General features: G+C 39.1%; 1 protein-coding gene across 1 annotated transcript in view; it reads right to left on the bottom strand.

Moving 5' to 3' along the window:
- The window catches only part of LOC140244671 (plexin-A4-like), a 151,537-nt gene that overhangs the window by 15,289 nt on the left and 115,077 nt on the right, over positions 1 to 21,171 (bottom strand). Inside the window, exons 7-9 of the mRNA XM_072324295.1 lie at positions 10,579 to 10,741; positions 8,945 to 9,035; positions 5,958 to 6,069 (exon numbers count right to left, since the gene is read on the bottom strand). Of these exons, the coding sequence (XP_072180396.1) occupies positions 5,958 to 6,069; positions 8,945 to 9,035; positions 10,579 to 10,741 (366 nt within the window). The remainder of the gene's footprint in view (positions 1 to 5,957; positions 6,070 to 8,944; positions 9,036 to 10,578; positions 10,742 to 21,171) is intronic.

Genomic DNA, 21,171 nt, shown 5'->3' with positions numbered 1-21,171 from the left:
GATTGATGCTATGGCAACAGAGTCGACTGAATCACCCAGTCCTAATGAATGTCTACAGAAAGCAGTAGAGTGGTTGTAAATTGCAGCACAATGATGTTGCAAAAACACCAATTCTACTCTAGTAACCACTAATGAGCTCATGATGATCCAGGCAAGGGAAATTTGTCTCACAGAGAAAGCCGTCTATAAAAAGAGTGAAAACAACATATTTCCCACAGTGAATTCCCAGCAGCTCATATCAGTACCCCTTATGCAAAGTCAAATGGGAGAAAAAGAAAATTAGGAGAGTTAGACTGTTAGTGAGACTGCTACCATGGCGTCTAGGAGGAGCCTCGAAATGACAGTCATGGTAATACCGCATATCATTGTGATGTCATTTGCCTGGTGATTCCCCCACTGCCCCCCCCCCCCCCAAAAAAAAAAAAAAAAAAAAAAATATATATATATATATATATATATATATATATATATATATATATATATATATATATATATATGTGTGTGTAAAGTGGTGGAGTAACAAGCCCACTTTACCATAGAGATTGTAATGGCGGAAGGCTGGAATATAGTAGCTTTCATGCCAAGACATGTAATATAAGTTTATGGAGCAACTTGCCCATTTTACTGTACATAGTGTTTGTAGAACCAGAAAGCTGAAATCTATTCATTACCAAGATACAATAAATAGCTGCTTGGTACACAGTGTATTATAGTGCCACCACGCAACCTAAAGGTTGAATGAGTTTATGAAACAAAAGAGGTACTGCCACCCTACTTGAATAGTGGATTTAGTGGCAATGACTGGACAGTAGCAATGACTGGACAGTGACTTAGAGATAGAAAACCACATAAAAGTGGCTGGTATTGTTCTACGTTACTTTGAAGTTTGCCACCCTGTGATGCCGTACAAAGAACCAGAGTACAGCATACATGTAAAATGCTTTGTATTAAGTCTCTTTCTCAATCTCCCCCTCTCTCCCCCTATCTCTCTCTCTCTCTCTGCCTCTTTGTCTCTCTCTCTCTCTCCCTTACCATTCATGGTCAGTTTTTTTTATAAAGTTTTTGTATAAAGTTTCTTTGAGAAGGGTTAATCAGGAAAGCTTGGGTACGATACCAGAGATAAGTATTATGGGATAGTAGGAACAGGAAAGTATATATAGTATATATTGGAGAAGAGACTTCGGGTCAGTCTCTCTCCCCAGGGAGGTGGATTCCCACCTCCCTGCTCTCCTCCCAAGCCCTGTGTAGTGGAATTGCGTGTTCCAGTTTCTCCGAGACCGAGCTGTTATACTTAAATGTTTTAGTGGAGAAACTCAACCTTTTGCATCTATGCACCCAATTCCGTCCCGACATAACTAAGTCATGTCTACTGTACATCAGTTCAAAGTTGTTAAGATGTTTAGAATGATATTTTATGGACGCTTTGCTGTACATTCGAAACGGTCTGCTGTAATTATGTTGGTCGATCTAAGGAGGAGTCAAATGACCACTTAGTGTTTTGAGGACCAGACATGCAGCTTTCGGAATGTGCAGCAATCCCGAAGTAACTTTCATTTGGACATGGACCCCCCCCCCCCCCAACTGTATAGATGTTTCGAATGATATTTTATGGATGCTTTGCTGGACATTCGAAACCGTCTGTTATAATTACGTTGGTTAATCTAAGGAGGAGTCAAATGACCACTTAGTGTTTTGAGGACCAGACATGCAGCTTTCGGAATGTGCAGCAATCCCGAAGTAACTTTCATTTGGACAAGGACCCCCCCCCCCCAACTGTATAGATGTTTCGAATGATATTTTATGGACGCTTTGCTGGACATTCGAAACGGTCTGTTATAATTATGTTGGTCGATCTAAGGAGGAGTCAAATGACTACTTAGTGTTTTGAGGACCAGACATGCAGCTTTCAGAATGTGCAGCAATCCCGAAGTAACTTTCATTCGGACATGGACCCCCCCCCCAACTGTATGTGTGAGTCAACTCATCGCAGAGATGTCTACAAGTCATCATTCGTGGCTCCTCTTCACTTCATGAACTGAGCGCTCCAACGAGATTCGCCATCAGTTAACATGTTAAGTCGACCGCGAGGACTGTATCCATGAGCATTTTGCGCGAATATTGAATGATATATCCATTTGGATGAAATTATGTATTCGGGGTTAGAATAAGCCATCCTGACAAGTGACTTCATTCTACAACACATACACTCTAACACACCCCCTTACATATATATATATATATATATATGTATATATATATATATATATATATATATATACATATACATATATATATAGATAGATAGATATATATGTATATATATATATATATACATATACATATATATATATAGATAGATATATAGATATATATATCAAAAAGACCAACACAGGTTTTCTTTTAATTTATATGATGGACCTAAGTTACAATGTCCCGTATGACTCGTGGAGTGTTGAATGCAACGGCTTTACATAATTTCCTTGACAAACTTCTCAAATAGAGTAACAGAGAAGGTACATTTATGAACATTTTTTCTATGATGTATGTAAAACCAAAGGTGATCAGTTACACTTTTGCACTAATGAAGATGTTAAAAAAAGTCTTATTTTTTACTGAAGGCAATTACCTCACAACTTTTCTGGATTCTCAGAGAAGCTGAATTGAAGTTGAGAATCTGAAGGAAAGATTCCAATATGAACTACCAACAGGTAGGTATGGATATAACAATTGATGTACCACCAAATGAAATGGTATTGCTTCACAACACTTGAGCAGATTCATTCATGGGCAGTCCAAAAAACTTGTACGTACAAAACTTTTTTTTCTTTCACTGACTTCCTGAAATGGAAGACAAACCTTTCTGACCACAAATGCCGACAGTTTGGAGGCAAAACATGCGCACATTTTTGGTGAAGTCTGTTCTTATTCAACATCAGTCCCTCACATTGAAGCACACATTCACTCACTGCCACCAGGATTGGACCTTAAAAAATAAACACGTGAATGAAACCAGAAAGCACATTAACATAATTTTTCATCACCCTTCAGCGCAATATTCGCGCTATACTGCGTTATGGAAGGGACGGTAATTTCAAAAAAATTCTGAATCATGGCTTAGGTGCGTGGCAAGCCATGGCCTGGGGTGTAGATCAATAAAGACAACTGCCTAGCCTAACTCTGAGCAGCCAGTGGTACTCCTCACCAGGCTCATGAGGGAAATATTGAATTCTGTAAGATCTCCCTCTCCCTCTCCCCCCCCCCCTCTCTCTCTCTCTCTCTCTCTCTCTCTCTCTCTCTCTATCCCTCTATACATCCTTTTACTCTCTGTGCCTTTCTTTATGTTTCTATTATCACCCCTTACTGCCTGTCCTTACAACTTTAACCACCAAACAGAATTTATCCATACAATCATATAGATCTTTATGATTTATTGTGTCATCTCCATCAAAATACTGCAGTTTCCTTTTAAGTTTTGTTCACTTTGATCTTTATCTCTCCTTCCCTTGCTTACCATTATTAGCCGATTCTCTCCTCTACACTAAGAAAATGCAGAAATGCATGTTGATATATTTGCCCATCAAATCTCTTTTCCTTCCCGTAAGCTCTGTGTAACTTCTGTCAAGCTCTTGCTCACGTAACATCAGTTCTTCTGTTTTGTTGTTATACTACAATGCCATATATTTCTCTCTTTTTTTCTACCTACTTACCCCATCCCCTCTTCTTTGTCTCCCCTCCATTTAAATCCCGCCCAGACAGTCCTTATGCATCTATTCATAGACCTTTAAGAAGAAGCATGAACACGGCGTCCCAGTTTGATCGGCTCCTCTTTCATTCCTGCGACCGGACGGAGACTAGATATCATCAACATCACCCTCCAGATTGATGAAGTGTCGGATCGGAATCTTTGTTGTCTACATCCAGGCTAAGCATGAATGATCATCCCGAAAAATCGATGTGGCAATATTAAGGGCGATCGCGGAGGTTCCCTTGTAGACCGTCCGTCATGTTCGCCGCAGCTTTAATGGCAAGCGGCAGGGGCTCTGCACCCCTCAGTGGTTTTGAGAATGATATTCATGGGCACACCGTTCTACAGTACATCCACTGTTGCAAGGTTGTGTACACTGCAACACTGCTATGTCATGTGGCTTCACCGTTCGTTACACGGATGTTCCCCTCTCTTGCATCGCAGACATTTTCCAGCAGTTTGAGCATCTACTCGAGCGCAAAATGTACTAGTTTCATCTCCATGGCGATAACATGTACACATCCTTATCACATTCTGCTGGCCACATGAAAGCAGTCCTCGTGACATGCAGATCGATCTCACTCCAGTCCCCTGTCACGTCATTGGCCAAATGTTTGTGACACAACGGCAGATAAACTAAAATGCCAGTATCGATTTCAGCGTGACATTAATGCAGCAACAAATAAAGAGGGTACATTTGCAAAAGTCAAGATGGGTAGAAGAATCATCCCATTCCTGGCATTTTTCTTATCATGTCATGTCAGTCACAAAGCTCAACTGTTACTCACCCCGTATCCCACTCAAAACTAGTTCAGAGTATACTCAGGCAGGTGTCTATGGGAAATGCGTGTTATAGAAAAATCAGCTCGTCTTCAATGGGTTAATGTACCTGAGTGTTCCCTCAGTGCCAAGGTGCTAATCTTTGAGGCCAGATTAAACTGTAAAATAACATCCTTGATCCCAACAAAAGACTAACATTAACATGCAAACATGTCAAAAAATGGGACACTGAGGTTTTACCTAAACAATGGAATCAGTCGGGTGTACAATTCAATCTACCAAGGTCGGTAGGCAAGGTAGATAATGACTGTATGTTGATTGTGTGACAAGATAAAGAACGGAATGCTACTCAGTACTAGTATGGATCAAGGTGGCACTAAAGAGAAGCTATGGAAATATGAGCATGGCATGTTAAAGGACAAGTCCACCTTCATATACATGTGGATTGAGTGAATGCAACAATATTGATAGTAGAACACATCAGTGAACATGAGGAAAATCCGTTCAAAAGTTATGAATTTTTAAAGTATCTGCGCAATCACTGCTTGATGAGAAGACTACTACAGTGTCTGATGTCACATGCGTAGACCGATATAAGGAAAATAAAAAGAGAATTTCACAAAACTTTACTTTTTGAATAAAGTGCACATTTCTTTGACTTGTTACTGACATATGTTAAGGGTAATATTATCCCCCCTGCCTCCTGAAAGAGAGAAGTCAAATGTTCTTTTGTTAAGTGAGAAAAGTGAAAATATGTTGAATTTTCTTTACACTTTCTTTATATCGTTGTACACAAGTGACATCACAAGCTAGTCTGCTAATCCAGCTGTGACTAAGCAGAAACTTTAAAAATTCATAACATTTGACTGAACGGATTGTCCGATTTTCCTCACACTCTCACTGATGTGTTCTATTAATATTGCTGAATTCACTCAACCCACATGTCTATGAAGGTGAACTTGTACCTTCAAGGATTAAATGAGACACGGTAAACTTTGCCATTCACATAGGATGATATATAGTATCTCCTTCCTACATCCCCAAAGGGAAATATCCTCTTTGTGTTGTAAGTAACAAGTAAGTTGCAAGTAACAGGATTTGAATTATGGATTTGGTTTACGAGGCTGCTAATAAGGAAGCGATGAATGCTTGTCGGAAAGCAACACTGAAACCAACTGCTTTTGGGCCCCATCTGAATGAAGGACTACATAATGTGGCCAAAATTTCTCAGCTAAAGTCTCAGCTACACCACTTCAAAGCTGGCAGTCTTCTTTGCTTCATATTCACAAGAAAGTTTTATATGATTGTAGCTTGTGCTCTTCTTTGATGGCTTTGAAGCAGGCAGACTTGGGCAGACTTAAGAATAATGCATGAATCAAATCAAACCATAATGCACATGCATACGACAGGGAAAAGTAATCGGATTTCTTACTGTTTCTCCCGCGATGGTGGAACCACCCTCGCACGGCGAGGACTCGTCAGTACAATAGTTGTCATGGAGACACCAGTCGCATGACCATCTGCTACTTGTGCACATGGAACAGCTGGAAGAGAGAAATCAAAGGGAAAAAAAAAATATATATATACTTCTCTTTTTTTTCACAGCATGAACTCTCACTATGGCACAACAAATCTGAAGAATATCAGAGGGAAATCTTACACACACGGCTGTACGAAAATGCGTATTTCATTCTTTGAGAGGCGATGCTTTCACTTTTCTTTTTCTTCCTCTAAATCTGACAGATTTAAAGCTAGAGAGGATACACATGTCATGGTTTGACTGTACAATCCCATCAGCCTGTATGTTCTCATGCATTACACCATCACTGTCCATCAGCATACGATGCAGAGCTGTAGTCAGATCAGATATCAACCTGATATATTTGCATCCCTAGTACATTTAGGCAAAATGTGACTGCTGCATCATTTCAAAATAGCACATCATCTCATCATTAATCTCATTACAAATCATACATTGTCTACTATAACAACAAAAAGAATCTAACACTGATTGTACAATGACTGCCAATCAGTAAAAAAAAAAAATTGTTATATTTCCTACAAATTCAGCTTGAAGTTAAGGAGGAAAAGGCCATAGATAATGATTGACCACTGATATGCAGATTGAAAAGAAAAAATGTCATCATGTAATCAAAACTTATATATTGTAGAAATCATAAAACATTGTTATGATTAATTTCTTCTCTTGGTTGCTGTGACAATTCCACATTTAATTACATACAACAGGGAAACAACAAAGACCAAAAATAGTATTGACAAGAGAAACAGAAACAAACAAACAAACTTGTCTAGCATGTGAAAACGGACTGTAACATTCATAAAGCGTAACATTTCTTCATGAATTTGTGACAGAATATCAATCATTCTGTTCAATCCATAAATCAATTCATCAAAATCAAGTCACATGCTCTAAGCTTATATTCCATAAGTCAAACGATTTTATGTTTTGTTTTGTTTTTCATAATACTTTGAGTGCATGAAAATATCAATTCGTCATACTTGATTCAAACTTTCCTGAATACAATCCAATGTCATTGTGAAGTAATCAGATACTTATGAAAGAAACCTTTGATGCCAACCCATTGATTCCAAGTAGTACGTGCATAGAATCTTGACTGATTGCACTGGTCAGAATGTGAGAACAACTCTATTTTTTTCTCAACCATTCAATGTTCAGATCAGTCAATAGCACTATTTGATACATTGCAGATTATCATACAATAAATGTAGATAATGAAGGACCATTTTAAAACGAAACAAATGACTGCCTATGAATTCATCAGACATTTCTCATAATACTGCCTCACAAAATGGATTGCTTTGAACTCCACATCAATAACAAAAATTCCACTGCTATAGACTTGGCACCATTCTTAACCCACTGGGGACGGACTGATTTCCATAACACGCATTTCCCATAGACATCTGTTCAAGTATTCTTGAGATTCGTCTTCATCGGGTTAAGGTTAATTAATGGGCTACCAGGAAAAATAAAATGTCCAGTTGAACGTGAAGACTCAAAGATGGCTCTTACATGACCAATGATTCTACCTATCTCCCCATTTATCTATCTATCCATCCATCCATCTACAGTATATATCTATAATGCTATCTATCTATCTATCTATCTATCTATCTATCTATCTATCCATCCATCTATCTATCAAAGCCATGGATGCCACCCCCCCCCCCCTTTACTCAAGCAACAATCTTAACATACAAATAAGATTTTACACCCTTGGCAGCCCCTATAAACAAATTATATGACCCGAACACAACTATCAGTCTCACCCTCGGACATAAATGACCTACTGAGACTGGTAATTCATCAAATTCACGGGCGAATGCAAAATTAAACCTCTCAGAATTGCTTCTCGCATTCACTCTTCTGTGTCTCCCTCGCTTGGCTTTCCCCTCCCCTTTTGGAAAGTCTGAATATCTTCTAACACTCTGCACGTTTTTGGCATACAGTTTGTGGTTATTGATATCCCTTTTCTCTCCCCTACCCCATCACTAACAGAATAAAGAATGACAGCCCCGGGGCTTCGCTCCCGTCTCCAAAAAATTTGTCATGCGGACATGCAACACATCCAACACTATTATGCCACTTTGGGAGAAAGAGCGTGAAAACGGCATAATGCTTTGTCAGTGGACGTCCCTTGCAGGTGCAAACATGTAGGGGTATTCTGTCAACGAGAACAGTTTCTATTGTTCCTTTGGGTCACATCCGTTGCCAACTAGAGCTGACTTTGGGTACATAATAATTGTTACAGAAAAAAAATCCATGCCCCCCCCCACCCCCACCCCACCCCAGGTACAAATATAAAAATGCAACATCTGACCCGCAGCCAACATCAGCCTCATCCATCTTCTCCCCCCCCCCCCCCAAAAAAAAAAAGAAGAAGGAGAAGAAGAAGAAGAAGAAGTGATATCAATTCTCTAAAGAACTGCACAAGTGCCAAAACAAGTCATGGGTGATCAGCAGAGGCTATAAAAAAATGGAGAAATGTCACCATTTAACGGAGTACTGTTTTTTTTTTTAAAGATGGGTCTTCAGTGCGGAATGAGACACTGTATGAAATAAAATCCCTAAGATCGCATGGCTTTCGCTGCATGAATATTTCTCCAGATGTGAAAAAAGAAGATATCTTAGTTTGGCTATACATTACAACCTCCCTATATTTAAACCAACCTGTCATGGAGTACACATCTTTTAAATATGAATGGAGACAACACTGTATTGATCAATTTTCTCCCTACCATCAATGTCATTATAAATATCAATGATGACAATTTCAGATTTGTACCATCGCTTTCAGAAAACGAATTCATGGGCATTCCCAGAGGCGAGTCTCATAGAAGAGATAGGACAGAGAGCAATGACTCTCTATAAAGTACCTCTTAATTGCGCTGCAGTTGTAGAAGAAGAAATCGGTGCTCACGATCTCGGAGTCATCGGCGAACACTCCCAACCTCATGGTCACATGATCTGTAGTGTGGGGAGGAAGCATCAATTTCGAATGAAGAGCATTTGACTCTGCAATAAAAGTTATGCTTCCCCAATCCTAACTTCTGGAGCATCTTGTAATAATCTGTGCCATTATTTAAACCCCGATTGAGTCATAAAATGACATAAAAAGAGATCACAATGACTAGGTCTACACACACATACAGACATACACACAACCACATACAAATTCATAAGAGTTTTGTTTCCAGTTCTCACTGCTATACAAATTGTCATACCCTAAGGCCTGAGGGGAACAGAAAGAATCGTGACATGAATGCATCAGATTTTCTTTTAGACGTAAAGAAGTTTACATGATTTTTTGCAAACAATTTTGATAATAAAGAATATCAAAGTCTGAAGAATCCTGCAGTAATTGTTCTCCTGTTTATAGACACCTTCCATATTGATACTAAGATGTATAATAAAGGTCTTAGTATGGAATGGTCAAGACAAATCTTGACCATTCAAGAAAATCTTCAAAAAATATTTTTTGGCTTGTTTTGTTTTATTGCTTCTTCAGGGGGGGGGGGGGCAAAGTCAATTTGAACTGGAAATATGAATTCCATTTGTACTTAATTAAAATAAATGCTTTTGTGTACATTGCGGTAGTTCCTTTCGTAGATGACCACTGGAAATAGCCTCATGACAATCATATAAATTGCAATGAGTTTAAGAATGATTAATTCTCACTGATTGACAGATCGATGGCAGATGTAGTGAATAAACAAAGCTCTGCTAAAATAAAATCAAACAAAAAGAAAGGAATTTGGAGGTGGTGATAAACGAAGGCTATACTACTCATAGGGATCAGAGTCTGGGCTTTCCTCTTGTGGTGCATCATCCATGCGACATGTCACCAAGCGAAGCTCATCACTTGGTGATGCCACCCGGATTGTGATGAATTTCAGGTGAGTTTCCTCGCCGTTAATCATCACAATCCCCCACGGAATTTATCATTGTGTATGCTGATGGCTTTCCCCCTCCCCCCCCCCCCCATCCCTAAAGACGGAGTCGTGACTGATTGGAATCATGAGGAATGAAAGTGAAAAATTTGCTGCACGCACAATAAACGGGTGCTGCACTCTCAGCAGATGTAATCTGCTCTTGAACCTGACTCAACATTCCTCTCTCGTCCTTACTAACCCCACCCCTTCTATCTTACTCTCTCCCCCCTCTCTCTCTCTCTCTCTCTCTCTTCTCCCTTCCCTCCCCCACCCCTCTGTCTCATCCCCATTTGATCCCTTCACCAGACAATTGATTTTGGCACATTCTTCCATAACAATGCCAGGCTTCCCCTCTTCGGAGCGAGCCCGGTGAATCAATGGCCAATTATGACGAACATGCCTGCCAATTCCCCTCTCCCTCTTCCATCCTGTCATCAGGGTTGTTCCCTTTCTAAAAATACCATGCCCTCCTTTTTTTTCCCCCTGCCCCTGATGCTCCCTCCCTCTATCCTTCCTCCCCCCCCCCCCCTCTCCAAAACTGCTCGCCAAATCCCAGCTGAATTTGAATGTTGTCTCACCCTCGCCCGGCTGTATTGCGGGCAGAAGATCGGCCCTTGGCGAGGGACATGTTACATTGTTGCCGACGATGCTCGTGGTGACTTTGATGTTGTTGAATTGGCAAGTGTAGGTGGAGTCATCATCAAGAACCGGGAGGTGGTTGATGGAGAAAGTGACATCAGTCTGTGATAGGAAATAAACGTTGATGAATACAGTCAGAATTGGATGGGAATTGAAGGGTTAACAATGGACACAGCACAGTGAACTCCGCCCGATCCCCTCTCCCCCCTCAACCAAACCTACCAATAACCAACGGATGCCCTCTACCCTGGAAAAAAAAAGTACACTGACAATGGGCATCACTTTCCGGCCAATCAGGAAAATTAAAAGGGTGCTGGGTAAGTCTGCACCACAGCAAACATCAATCATTATGTCCTAACGTGTTGACAATACATCTTATATTACAGAGACTAGGTATGACTCATGCTCCACAATGGAATAGGGGAAAATAAAAAGGCTCTCTAAAAAAAAGTTCACATGGTGTCTGCCTGGTCCTTTAGATTTGAACGGGGCAACAACCTACATTTCTACTTATTTTGTTGATAATATCTTGGCCCCATTGCACAGAACTTTGAAATTGATTGCAAGAAAAACAGAAAAAAGGAGTACATAAAGGAAAAGTAACTTGGCTGTCAGCTAATCATAATCAACCATCTGCAGGCTCAAACTTGAGCCCCATGTTGAAATCACTCATCAATTTTCCTCATCCAGCAGCAAATGCTGAACATGCCTTCAATACTGCCCATGTGATTCACTATCCATGAAAAAGCATTCACAGAGCATTACAGAAAAAAAAATCACCATTAAAGGCTAAATCTGCACAAATATTGACTTAAGAGATGGGGTGATGTGTCTAATTAGGAAAAAGTGCAAGTGTAAACACATGTGACCTAGTTACCAAATATCGAATATCCCTGACTGGTCTTTCATCCAGTTTTTAGATGCACGGCTGACAGCAGAAAGGAATAAGCACACCAACACACACACGCTTCCCCCCAAGAACGACTGTATTCTGGTTTTTACATCCTTTTTTGGAAGGTGGGGGGGGGGGGGTGGAGAGAAAGAACCATTATTTACAAGCACGCTGTGCAAACACATTCTTGTCTGTCAATCTCGCATGGAATACAAGGTAATATAGAATGCCGCTAGCCGTATCAGCGGCCATCGAAGGCAGCCGGAGACCTTTCCAAATACCTGTAGAGAAATTTAACACTGATTCAGATAGCAGGCAAAAAGGGCACTGTTGTTGTTTCCCAGAGAATGTGAAAATTGCCTTCAGAATATTGCTAATCAGTGTTTTCATTGCAGAGGTCTGCAAATGTCTGAGAATTGTGATGAATATTGCACATGGTGTTATTGCTGAATAAGGAGAATTAAGGGGGAAATATCACCCACTCATCAAATTTTCCACAAATCTCTCAAATGTAGATCATTCCCTTCGTGGCATTAAAGTGGTTCCAATCTGAGGTTTTTTACTTTCGATTTTAAAGTTAAGTATGTTCTGAATCAAAATGAGGTTGAAATTCAGTACAATCAATAGTATCTCCTCAAAACTGATCTTACTTTTTTTTTATTACTAAGTAGTACTCTTTATATATCAACTTCTATACTGTGCCCAAAAGGTAATATACCCAGTATGCCAAAATCAAAGCCCATTCAAATCTTCAATATCATTCTTGAAATTGTTTCTTTCTGATTGCTTGTTTGTTTGCAAGCTACGTGTATATCATGTTAAAGACAGGAATGTCATGCAACTGGAGAAAAACCATGCACTAACATAGTAAGCGATTTCACTTTCTCAAAGTGACAACTGGGTTGATTAGTACAGTCAGTGACACTGGCAATGTTGTTGTCTTTCTTTAGCCTCGGTCACAACCCGCCGTACTTGCAAGTGCGTGCTGTCTACTTGCAAAAACGTAGGCAAAATTTGGGTATCCGTATGTACATGTACAGTGTACGTAGTAAGTACCAACTCAGTCCGGACTTTGGACCACACATACCCGCCGTAGCACTTTTCGGACATAATGAATTTTCGCTGCGTTCGGGCTATGGATTCACACTAAGTACAATGTATATACGGGTTGACGTACTCCCTCTCTGCTCTTGCCACTCCCTCCCCCCCCCCTCCCCAACTTTTCAGGAGAAAAAATGTGAATGCCGTGGTCTCTGCCAAAAACGTACGGACTATAAACACGTACGGCGAGTTGAGACCGAGGCTACACCAAGGTAACAAACTTTATTTTTGGTTTCCTATCATAATCATCATACACCTCTAATCATGTGTTATTCCCATGAAATTGTTTTGAAACTTTTATAACTTGTCTCTGTTTTGGTGTCAAGTATTGTGATTTCTTTTCCGGCTGTGGGTTATTGCTGGTGTTTTTTTTTAAATCCCTTCTTAGGTCTGTATTTTTGCCTAACAATTCAACTATTTAAAGTTAACATCTGTGTTTCACACATTTTCTTTTGAACTAACTTTTGAACAAAATCCTTTTCCAGATAAAAATCACACCCATTAGGCAAAACAGAAAGAGTGCTGGTACTACCCATGATGTTTCAGTTCAAACATTAATATTTTGGAGGCCTTCATTCCATTTAAGTTAGTAATCAAACTGTTATCCAGGGAAAGAAAATTCAACATTTATTCATAAAAGGTGAGAAGACAATTGCCATCTTTTATACTGATTTCTCCATGAAACTAATGTTAAAGAATGACCTAACAGTAAGTAGAAATAATATAACGATGATTAAAAAAAATACAAAACATAAGCATAACTTGTTCAATGCATGGGCGAGGAAAGCCTCTTATTTGGACCACCCGCCCCCCCCCCCCCAAAAAAAAGTAACTGTATATGAAGAAAGAATCATACAAATAACAGTAACAGCAGGTATCTATTTGACATCTACATTTCAATGGTTGACATAGGAGATCATCGAGGGCACATCCCTTTCACAAATCTACAGCTGATGGTATCTCATGCATGGGGAAATATATAAAGTCACTCTGACAGGCTTTTTTTTTACTTTCCTTGAAAGTCATGAAAATTGTCACAGACAATTTTTAAGAAAGCATTCCCCTCTCCCCATCCAATACCAAAAAAAAAAAAAAAAGCTTGAGTGTGGATTTGTCTGCCTTGATAATCACATATCATTCCATGTCGACAAAGAGAGAGAGACAGACAGACAGAAAGAATGAGAAGCAAGGAGAGGGAGATATCCAGAGAGGGAGTGCGAGAATTTGTTCTGCCTATTCTCCATATTTCTCAGACCATATGGTTGCTGAGACATGCCTCATACACACATAATAACGAGAGCACGCCCGGAGTACCTATGGCATTAACAGTAAGCACAGACCAGGTGCTTCGCTGTGAAATAAAATCCAATCATATCTCCCTTCATTACCTCTGATCCGATTCATATCGCGTCTCTTCCCCCTCCCCCTCATGATATCAGCAAAAGGAAGAGAAAAAAGGGGGGGGGGGGGAACACATACAAAAATTGGACTGAAATATATCATTCTCCCATCGAAGAATATCGTAGTCGATGCTCCCAGCCAAATCTGCTAATCTAATTGGAAAGACACTGTACGGCTCTCAGCATACAACTCTGCAACCTGACATATTTTCTGCATATATGACACACATCTTCCCCCTTCCATGCAGTGGCTCGATTGCTAAAAAAAAAAATCCAATAAATGAGTAATTTGGGATGAAAAATGCCCCGAGCCATTCGCATACAACTCGGAGCAAAACTGGAACTTGTTCGCCAAGAGACGAAAATCTGCACCCAATCTACAAGTGCGGGAGCGCGTAGCTAAAAACAATTACCTATATATCAAGAGCCTCTGCCATGTCATCTGATACACAAACGAAAATTCAAGCTGCAACCATGTTGATTTCTATAATATGAAATCCATCTGAAATTTGGAGCGATAATAGCTCTTCAATATTTCAGCCCTGTCACTTCATCATACTTTCATGGGACAAGATGACATAATTGCATGACACGAACAGATCATTAAAATCGCATTCCCGCTCTCCAAAATGTCTTTCTATAGAGGGATTCACACTGGCCCAAATTAGCTGGATACATATGCATTGAGATTTGCATTGTGATCCATATCTCGAGAGTTCTGCTTGTGTGGACATCAAATTCCGACATAATTGCACAATCAGCATCACGTTCCGAGTCTCAAGAAATCTTGGGATTATTTTGCATTACTGCAATAATTTGACATACGGGATAGCATGATGATTTGCACTGCTGTGGGTGTGTGAATACTGGAGCAAAAACTCCAAATTTTGTGTCCCATCATTCTAAACACAAGTCACGACAGTGCACAAACACATGGGCAAATGGTCACCACACAGGTATGCAGTTTGGTCGACAAACTGTCACGATCACAAATAAGTAGGATATTTCAATCCATCTGAATGGGCTCAAAGGATCTCGTTATTTCGATCACAATCATCATCCAACTGTTTTGTCAGTGTGAATGCAATTACTAATTCATGTTTGAGCTTGCCTCCATACCTAAAACTAGTTTCTGGTCACAATATAACTTTAATAAATTAAAAAAAAAAAAAAAAGAGTTGGATAGCCTGACAACCATGATATTACACATGGGTAGCACATAACATGTACAAGTTTGTAGTTGTGAAGCACACCTTCTCATATCCTGAAAAACTGACGAGAGGTCTAGATGTAAAGGTTCTGTGCACTATACCTACTGCACCCAATTCAGGGGGATTGTTTACTCTCCAGCCCCATAACAAATAGGGCTCACAATCAGATAAACATAGGTTTATTAAAGGGTGAGCTGAAGCATATCTTAAGCTCACCGGTAAGCTAGTAATTGGCGCCTGATATTGCCAAAGCCGATAACCAGACAATGATAACACACAATGATGAGCTTGGTGACAGAACAAGCTAGCTGCATCGTTCATGTGCCTCACTTGTCATTAATCAGCATTTAGATACTAAAAAGGAATGCAGTTAATAGCAACAAATCTGTACTATTCATTGCAACAGCTAACAAATAACTCTGCCAGTCTATATAGGCAGTATGTCAAACTTGCAAACAGATATGCAGCATTTTGAGGACTGAAAATGCATACTCTTGGTGGAAAAACAGTACTTTAGTTTTATTTTCCTGGAGAAGACATGTGCAGTATATAATACAATTTTTGAAATACAGTATTTTCCATGAAATCTGCAATATATTTGTCTGAAGACAGTACAAAATACTGCAAAAACTCTGTTTAGAGGGATACAGTCACCTCTCACTCACAGATGGCAGAATAATTATTTGGAGAGACCAAGTTTGAAGCAAGACATCAACTGTCAATTTTTACACATTGTGAGTATTCAAGTTCAGAATGACACAAATTCTCCATTGATTCGTTTTTACACTGAAAGGGAAGGAAAACATTTTTGAGGTCTACCAAGGCCAAGGCAAAAAGCACACTGGGAGAAATACATTATACTTGTGCAACATTAGATTTTACTTTTCATTCAATTGGCTAAATATGTTTTTGAAAGAGATCTTAGATATTTTGCATTTGGAGTATCGTGTATTGTAAATTAATCTTTATTCATATCAGTAAGTAATTATATAACATGATTATCAATGGAAACATTATCAGTTTGTATAAATACCAAATGGGTCAATGTCTCATTTTCATTGGCCAACATGTAAAACTAAAATTGCAAAGAACTTAAAAATGGTTGAATTGTATTAGATTTCAAAACCCATAGATTCCTTTTAGAATACCACTTCGATATGTTTGGTAACTCATATACTCATATTACTTTATTTGATTAACCATGTAAATCTTATTTACATGCTGAGAGAGGCAAAAATAAAATTGCACACTTACGAATGCATCATACATACCATGCAATATTTGGTACACACAGGCTTAAGCACATAAATTGAGTCATACCATATGGACAGGTTCTAGGACCCTACACCGCACATTTGATGACATACACACATTAGATGGGTTCAAAAATAGTTCTGCTCTCAGACACAGCCATAAAGTCTGTTCATTAATGAAGTATATCTTTGGATGAAGTAACACCAGGAAGGAAAGAACAAGACATGAGTATCTATGACTCACACCTACACAGATGATATGATCACGCATCGGGCACCATCTGCTTATCCGATCAATATCTGAGAGATATGGTCTTCTTTGCAGCATTGTTTTTTGTTTTGTTTTTCCTATTCGGCACATTTCACTGCTCACACTAGAATTACAGCCTCCAGTGATATATCACATTATTCAGGGATAAATATACACACTGCATTCATACTGCAGTGAGATATCTAGTTCTACACAATTGTGGAACCATAGCTCGCTTCATTCTTACTCTAGTACTGCCATTTACTTCTTACTACTATTTGGTACTCATTTTTTTATACTTTTGTTATTCTGGATGTGGCTTTTCTGGCAAAGTGAAATCTACTATATTCTCTCCCACTGGCCTGCAGTGGTTCAACTTTGTGGAAATGTAAAACATAAGACATAAATCAAAATATGATCAATACCCACACATAGGCATGAAAGTAAAAGGGCATACATCCCCCTTTTTTACTGACATACGGCTTTTGACTCTTTTGCAATAATACCATATTCATGTGAATACAGTAGCATTCCTGCGAGCAATCCAAAACTCTCGAAAGTTGTGACCGATGAGGTCGAATCGGAACCCATCTGACAGTGACTGATTACGACACGTGATATTTCTTCCTGTCATCTCCAGCTCGCCTGGGGATAAGGAGAGGATACAATAGAGGGTAGCTAGCCCACAACATCCTCTCAGGTGTAGCGTATTGTCTTCCAATTGAGCCTTTCTTACAATGCTTTGAAGAGCATATCCACCCATTTGATACCAACCATCAATAATTCATCAACGGTTGCCGTGGAGATATTGGTAGTGTTTGAGATAAGGATGATGACAATGATGATGACAACCATGAGAAATGCAAGTTTCATATCCAATTACAAATTTTCCCAATGGAAAATTCATGTCGAGACAATAAATGTGGAAGATAAAACAGACATTCGTGGCATGAAACTTTCCGAATTTGAGCCAACGTCCTTTTTGCAGCATGAAACTTTTGCAAAGTGTCACTGGCATTCAATGCATTGTGTAGAAAAGGCCTTTCACATGTATTTCACTTTTGTGAACCTTGGCTCCTCATGAACTTCACAACCATTTCTGGTTTGACAGCAAATGTTTTGTTCTCCAGCTTTAATGTAAAGCAGAATTGTCCCCCATTGATATAGAATGGAACAAGTACACACAAAAAATAAAAAACTTTCATGTGATTTTTTTTTTTAATTAAAAGGAAGACAGAAGTTACTCCTGGTATTCTTCTAACATCCCTTTATCAGTTTCATGGACTTAAAATCAAGCATAGATACTTGACAATAACTTTCCTTCACAATTTCACCAAAGAATCTATCAAGGGGATCTAATGTTCAGCAATATTTCTGTGCTGGATAGGGGCACTTTCATTCTAGATTCTAGTTCTTGTCAAGTCATTTTCAAAAATTAAAATGGACAATTTAAAACAAAGTTAAAATTGCTGCATTCTATGAACATCTTATCAAGTTATTATAAATTCTACAATGGACAAAACCACATCAAGTTTATTTTGTGTCATGTTCTGAAAAGCCTTAATTACGACTTTGGCAGTAAAGCACTACCTTACCCATAGAACTGCACTGCATAGTTCATATCTCCCAAAGTCACTCATGGATTTCAAACTTCTCCCCCGTTCAAGTACTATACCTGGGATATTCTTGCTACAATAGGACATGCTCCATAAATTTTGAACAAAATTACCTACATTTACATTTATTGCAGACAGCTGGCAAAATTTGTGATACCAAAACAGATCTGGGGCACTGTGTTTACCTTTTCATAAAGTGCATTAACCTCCAAACTTTTCAGACCACTACCTAAACCCTTTCAGTACCACTTCATCAAATACTGTACCATTGGAGCAATACACAAGGGTTTTTGTCTGCAGGTATGATGGGGTTAAAATGAAGTGATGAAATTGTATGAGTAAAAGATTTCAGTATTTCCCTTTATATATTGTAATTCCAGCAATTTTGGTCAAATCACGTAAAGCCTGCATTTCATTGTATGCACTTCTAAGCTATTTTATCTCTTGATGTTATTATTTTTTTTTTTTGGGGGGGGGGGTTGAGACATTGTCATATTTGTAGGGGAAGTGTGGGAGAGTTGAGCCACTTTTTACATTTAGTGATATTGTTCAATAACTGTACACAATTTACGGATTATTCGTTCGCTGGTATATACTACAACTATATTCAGGCATAAAATGATAGCCCAATAAGACACCTAGCACAAACAACTTGGGGGTGACACTTCAACAAAAATATTTTGCAAAATGGCTCAAGTCTCCCTTGATGTGGTGAGAGTTGAGCCACGAGGTTGGGAGAGTTGAGCCACTATGCTATAGGCCCTACATGATTATCATATTAAGAAGTACAGGCTTATAAAAGAAAATGACTATGGAAACCTATCTAAGGAAATATGGTGTAATGGTAACAGAGGGGGCGGGGCATCTGTTTGACTTACGGGTCATCGGATGGATAATGTGGATGTTGTTGGGGTCCAGCTACGATCACATGATCAGGATTTCTAGATGCACCCTGACTGGATTTGCGTAATAAGTCAACTGTTGGTGTTAGGAAGAAGAAACCGCCTGTAGGGCGTCACCCCTGGCGAGAACACCACATGCCTTTCCAATATTCCTCACCTCATCCAATTGCAGACCCATTTCTTTGACCAAAAAATGACACTCTTTGAGCCACTTGAAGGGAGGGTTGAGCCACTTGAGGGCTGAGCCATTGGAATACAGGGTTTAGCCATGGCACAACTCTCCCTCGACACGTTGGCACAACTCTCCCCACAGTCGCCATTTAAACTAACCCTCAAAACCTATAAAAATGACCACACCAAACATGTTGAAATTTGCTGAAAGAAACAAATGATATACAGACTATCTGCTAATCCAACTGATTCGCACTTATCCTCTACCATAGGTGTGAGAGAAAACCACATATTTGACAAGTGGACATTCACTTTTGGTGACCAAAAATGGTTTTTCTTTGACTATTTTGTTATGCTTCGTCCAACGTCGCTGCCTCATACACTGGAATATAGTTAATCATAGGCATGAACAAGAAATGGCAGCAGCTGACTGCTGTCAGTCACTATGAAGATGTAAGGTGGCCTGGATCAACTCTCCCAGTGGCTCAACTCTCCCACACTTCCCCTACTGATAGTGTACAAGTGTATATCCCTATTAGATGACTCTTGATAAAGTTTGTTACATTTCCTGTCAAATATGCTGAACACAGAAGGAATAGGGAAGTACATTTTCTAGCCCCTAAAATCTGTGTCTTTTTGGGTTAAAAGATAAATAAACAGATAAATAAGTCTATATTGTGAGTTATATACAACATCATAAAAACCTGTTGAGTTTGATTCCTCCTCAGTATTTAACCATCTCTCTTCACGGTAAATTTGGAAGAAAGTTAAACACTGCGTGCATCCAAAGGACAATCGTGCTACTCTGAATATACCTGTTCAAAATAAATTGTATCACAGGCAAAGTACAGTTTTAGGTCAGTGGGTGCTTTACACAGAAAGTTATTATCAAAAACTAAGCTCAAAAGACAGCGAGTTCGTAAGTTGAATTCATCCTTCTATGTGGAAATGTACTTTGTTTACAGATACAAATTGCTATGGAAATGACTGAAATATGTAGAAATAAAATTTTGATTAGAACAGGTAGGTCACTCAATTTTATGTACAATTAGATCAGTCATCGGAATGAAGCAGCCAGTATGACTAGTAATGAATCTTAAGCTCGAAATTAATCCAGAAAAAGACATTCCTGAAGGTCATGTATATAGTCGAACGAATGACTAAATAATAGCATATAAAATAACACAACCTGGTTTTGTTTGTTTTTGTATTGATTTTTTTTTTTTAATGTAGAAGACGGATTACACTGCAATGTATTTTTTCTGTTTCCTTTCCACAATTTTGAGGCAAATGGAATGAAGGAAGGCATGAGAATCATATCTCTTCTGTACAAAGCTACATGGGATCATTTTGATTTGGCTGACACACATCTATGCCATGCCATCAATGCCATGTGAGTTGCACTGATGACTTATTGGAAATAATAGTGACAGTCCAAGATTCTTCAGAGACACATAATCTGTCACTCTTAACTTGCATTCACACACATCCAGAATGGCTTCTGAGAATCAATGTTTGCTACACAGATGCAAAAAGTGTTTATTCTTGGGTGTATGAGCATTATCACTCTCACTGGTGATCTGCATCGCGATGCAAAGTATGTGTGAACAGCACATGAAGAACCTGTTAATGCGGTGGACTTGGATGCCCTCCGTCATGTTCTGGTCCACTGTTAACCCGTTGAGGATGGACTGATTTCGCTATAACACACATTTCCCATAGACACCAGCCCAAGT

This window comes from Diadema setosum, chromosome 2 (genome assembly GCF_964275005.1).
Source record: "Diadema setosum chromosome 2, eeDiaSeto1, whole genome shotgun sequence".
Classification (NCBI taxonomy): Eukaryota; Metazoa; Echinodermata; class Echinoidea; order Diadematoida; family Diadematidae; genus Diadema; species Diadema setosum.
Note: the sequence above shows the minus strand (reverse complement) of the source record. Positions and strands in the feature narration are given on the sequence as shown.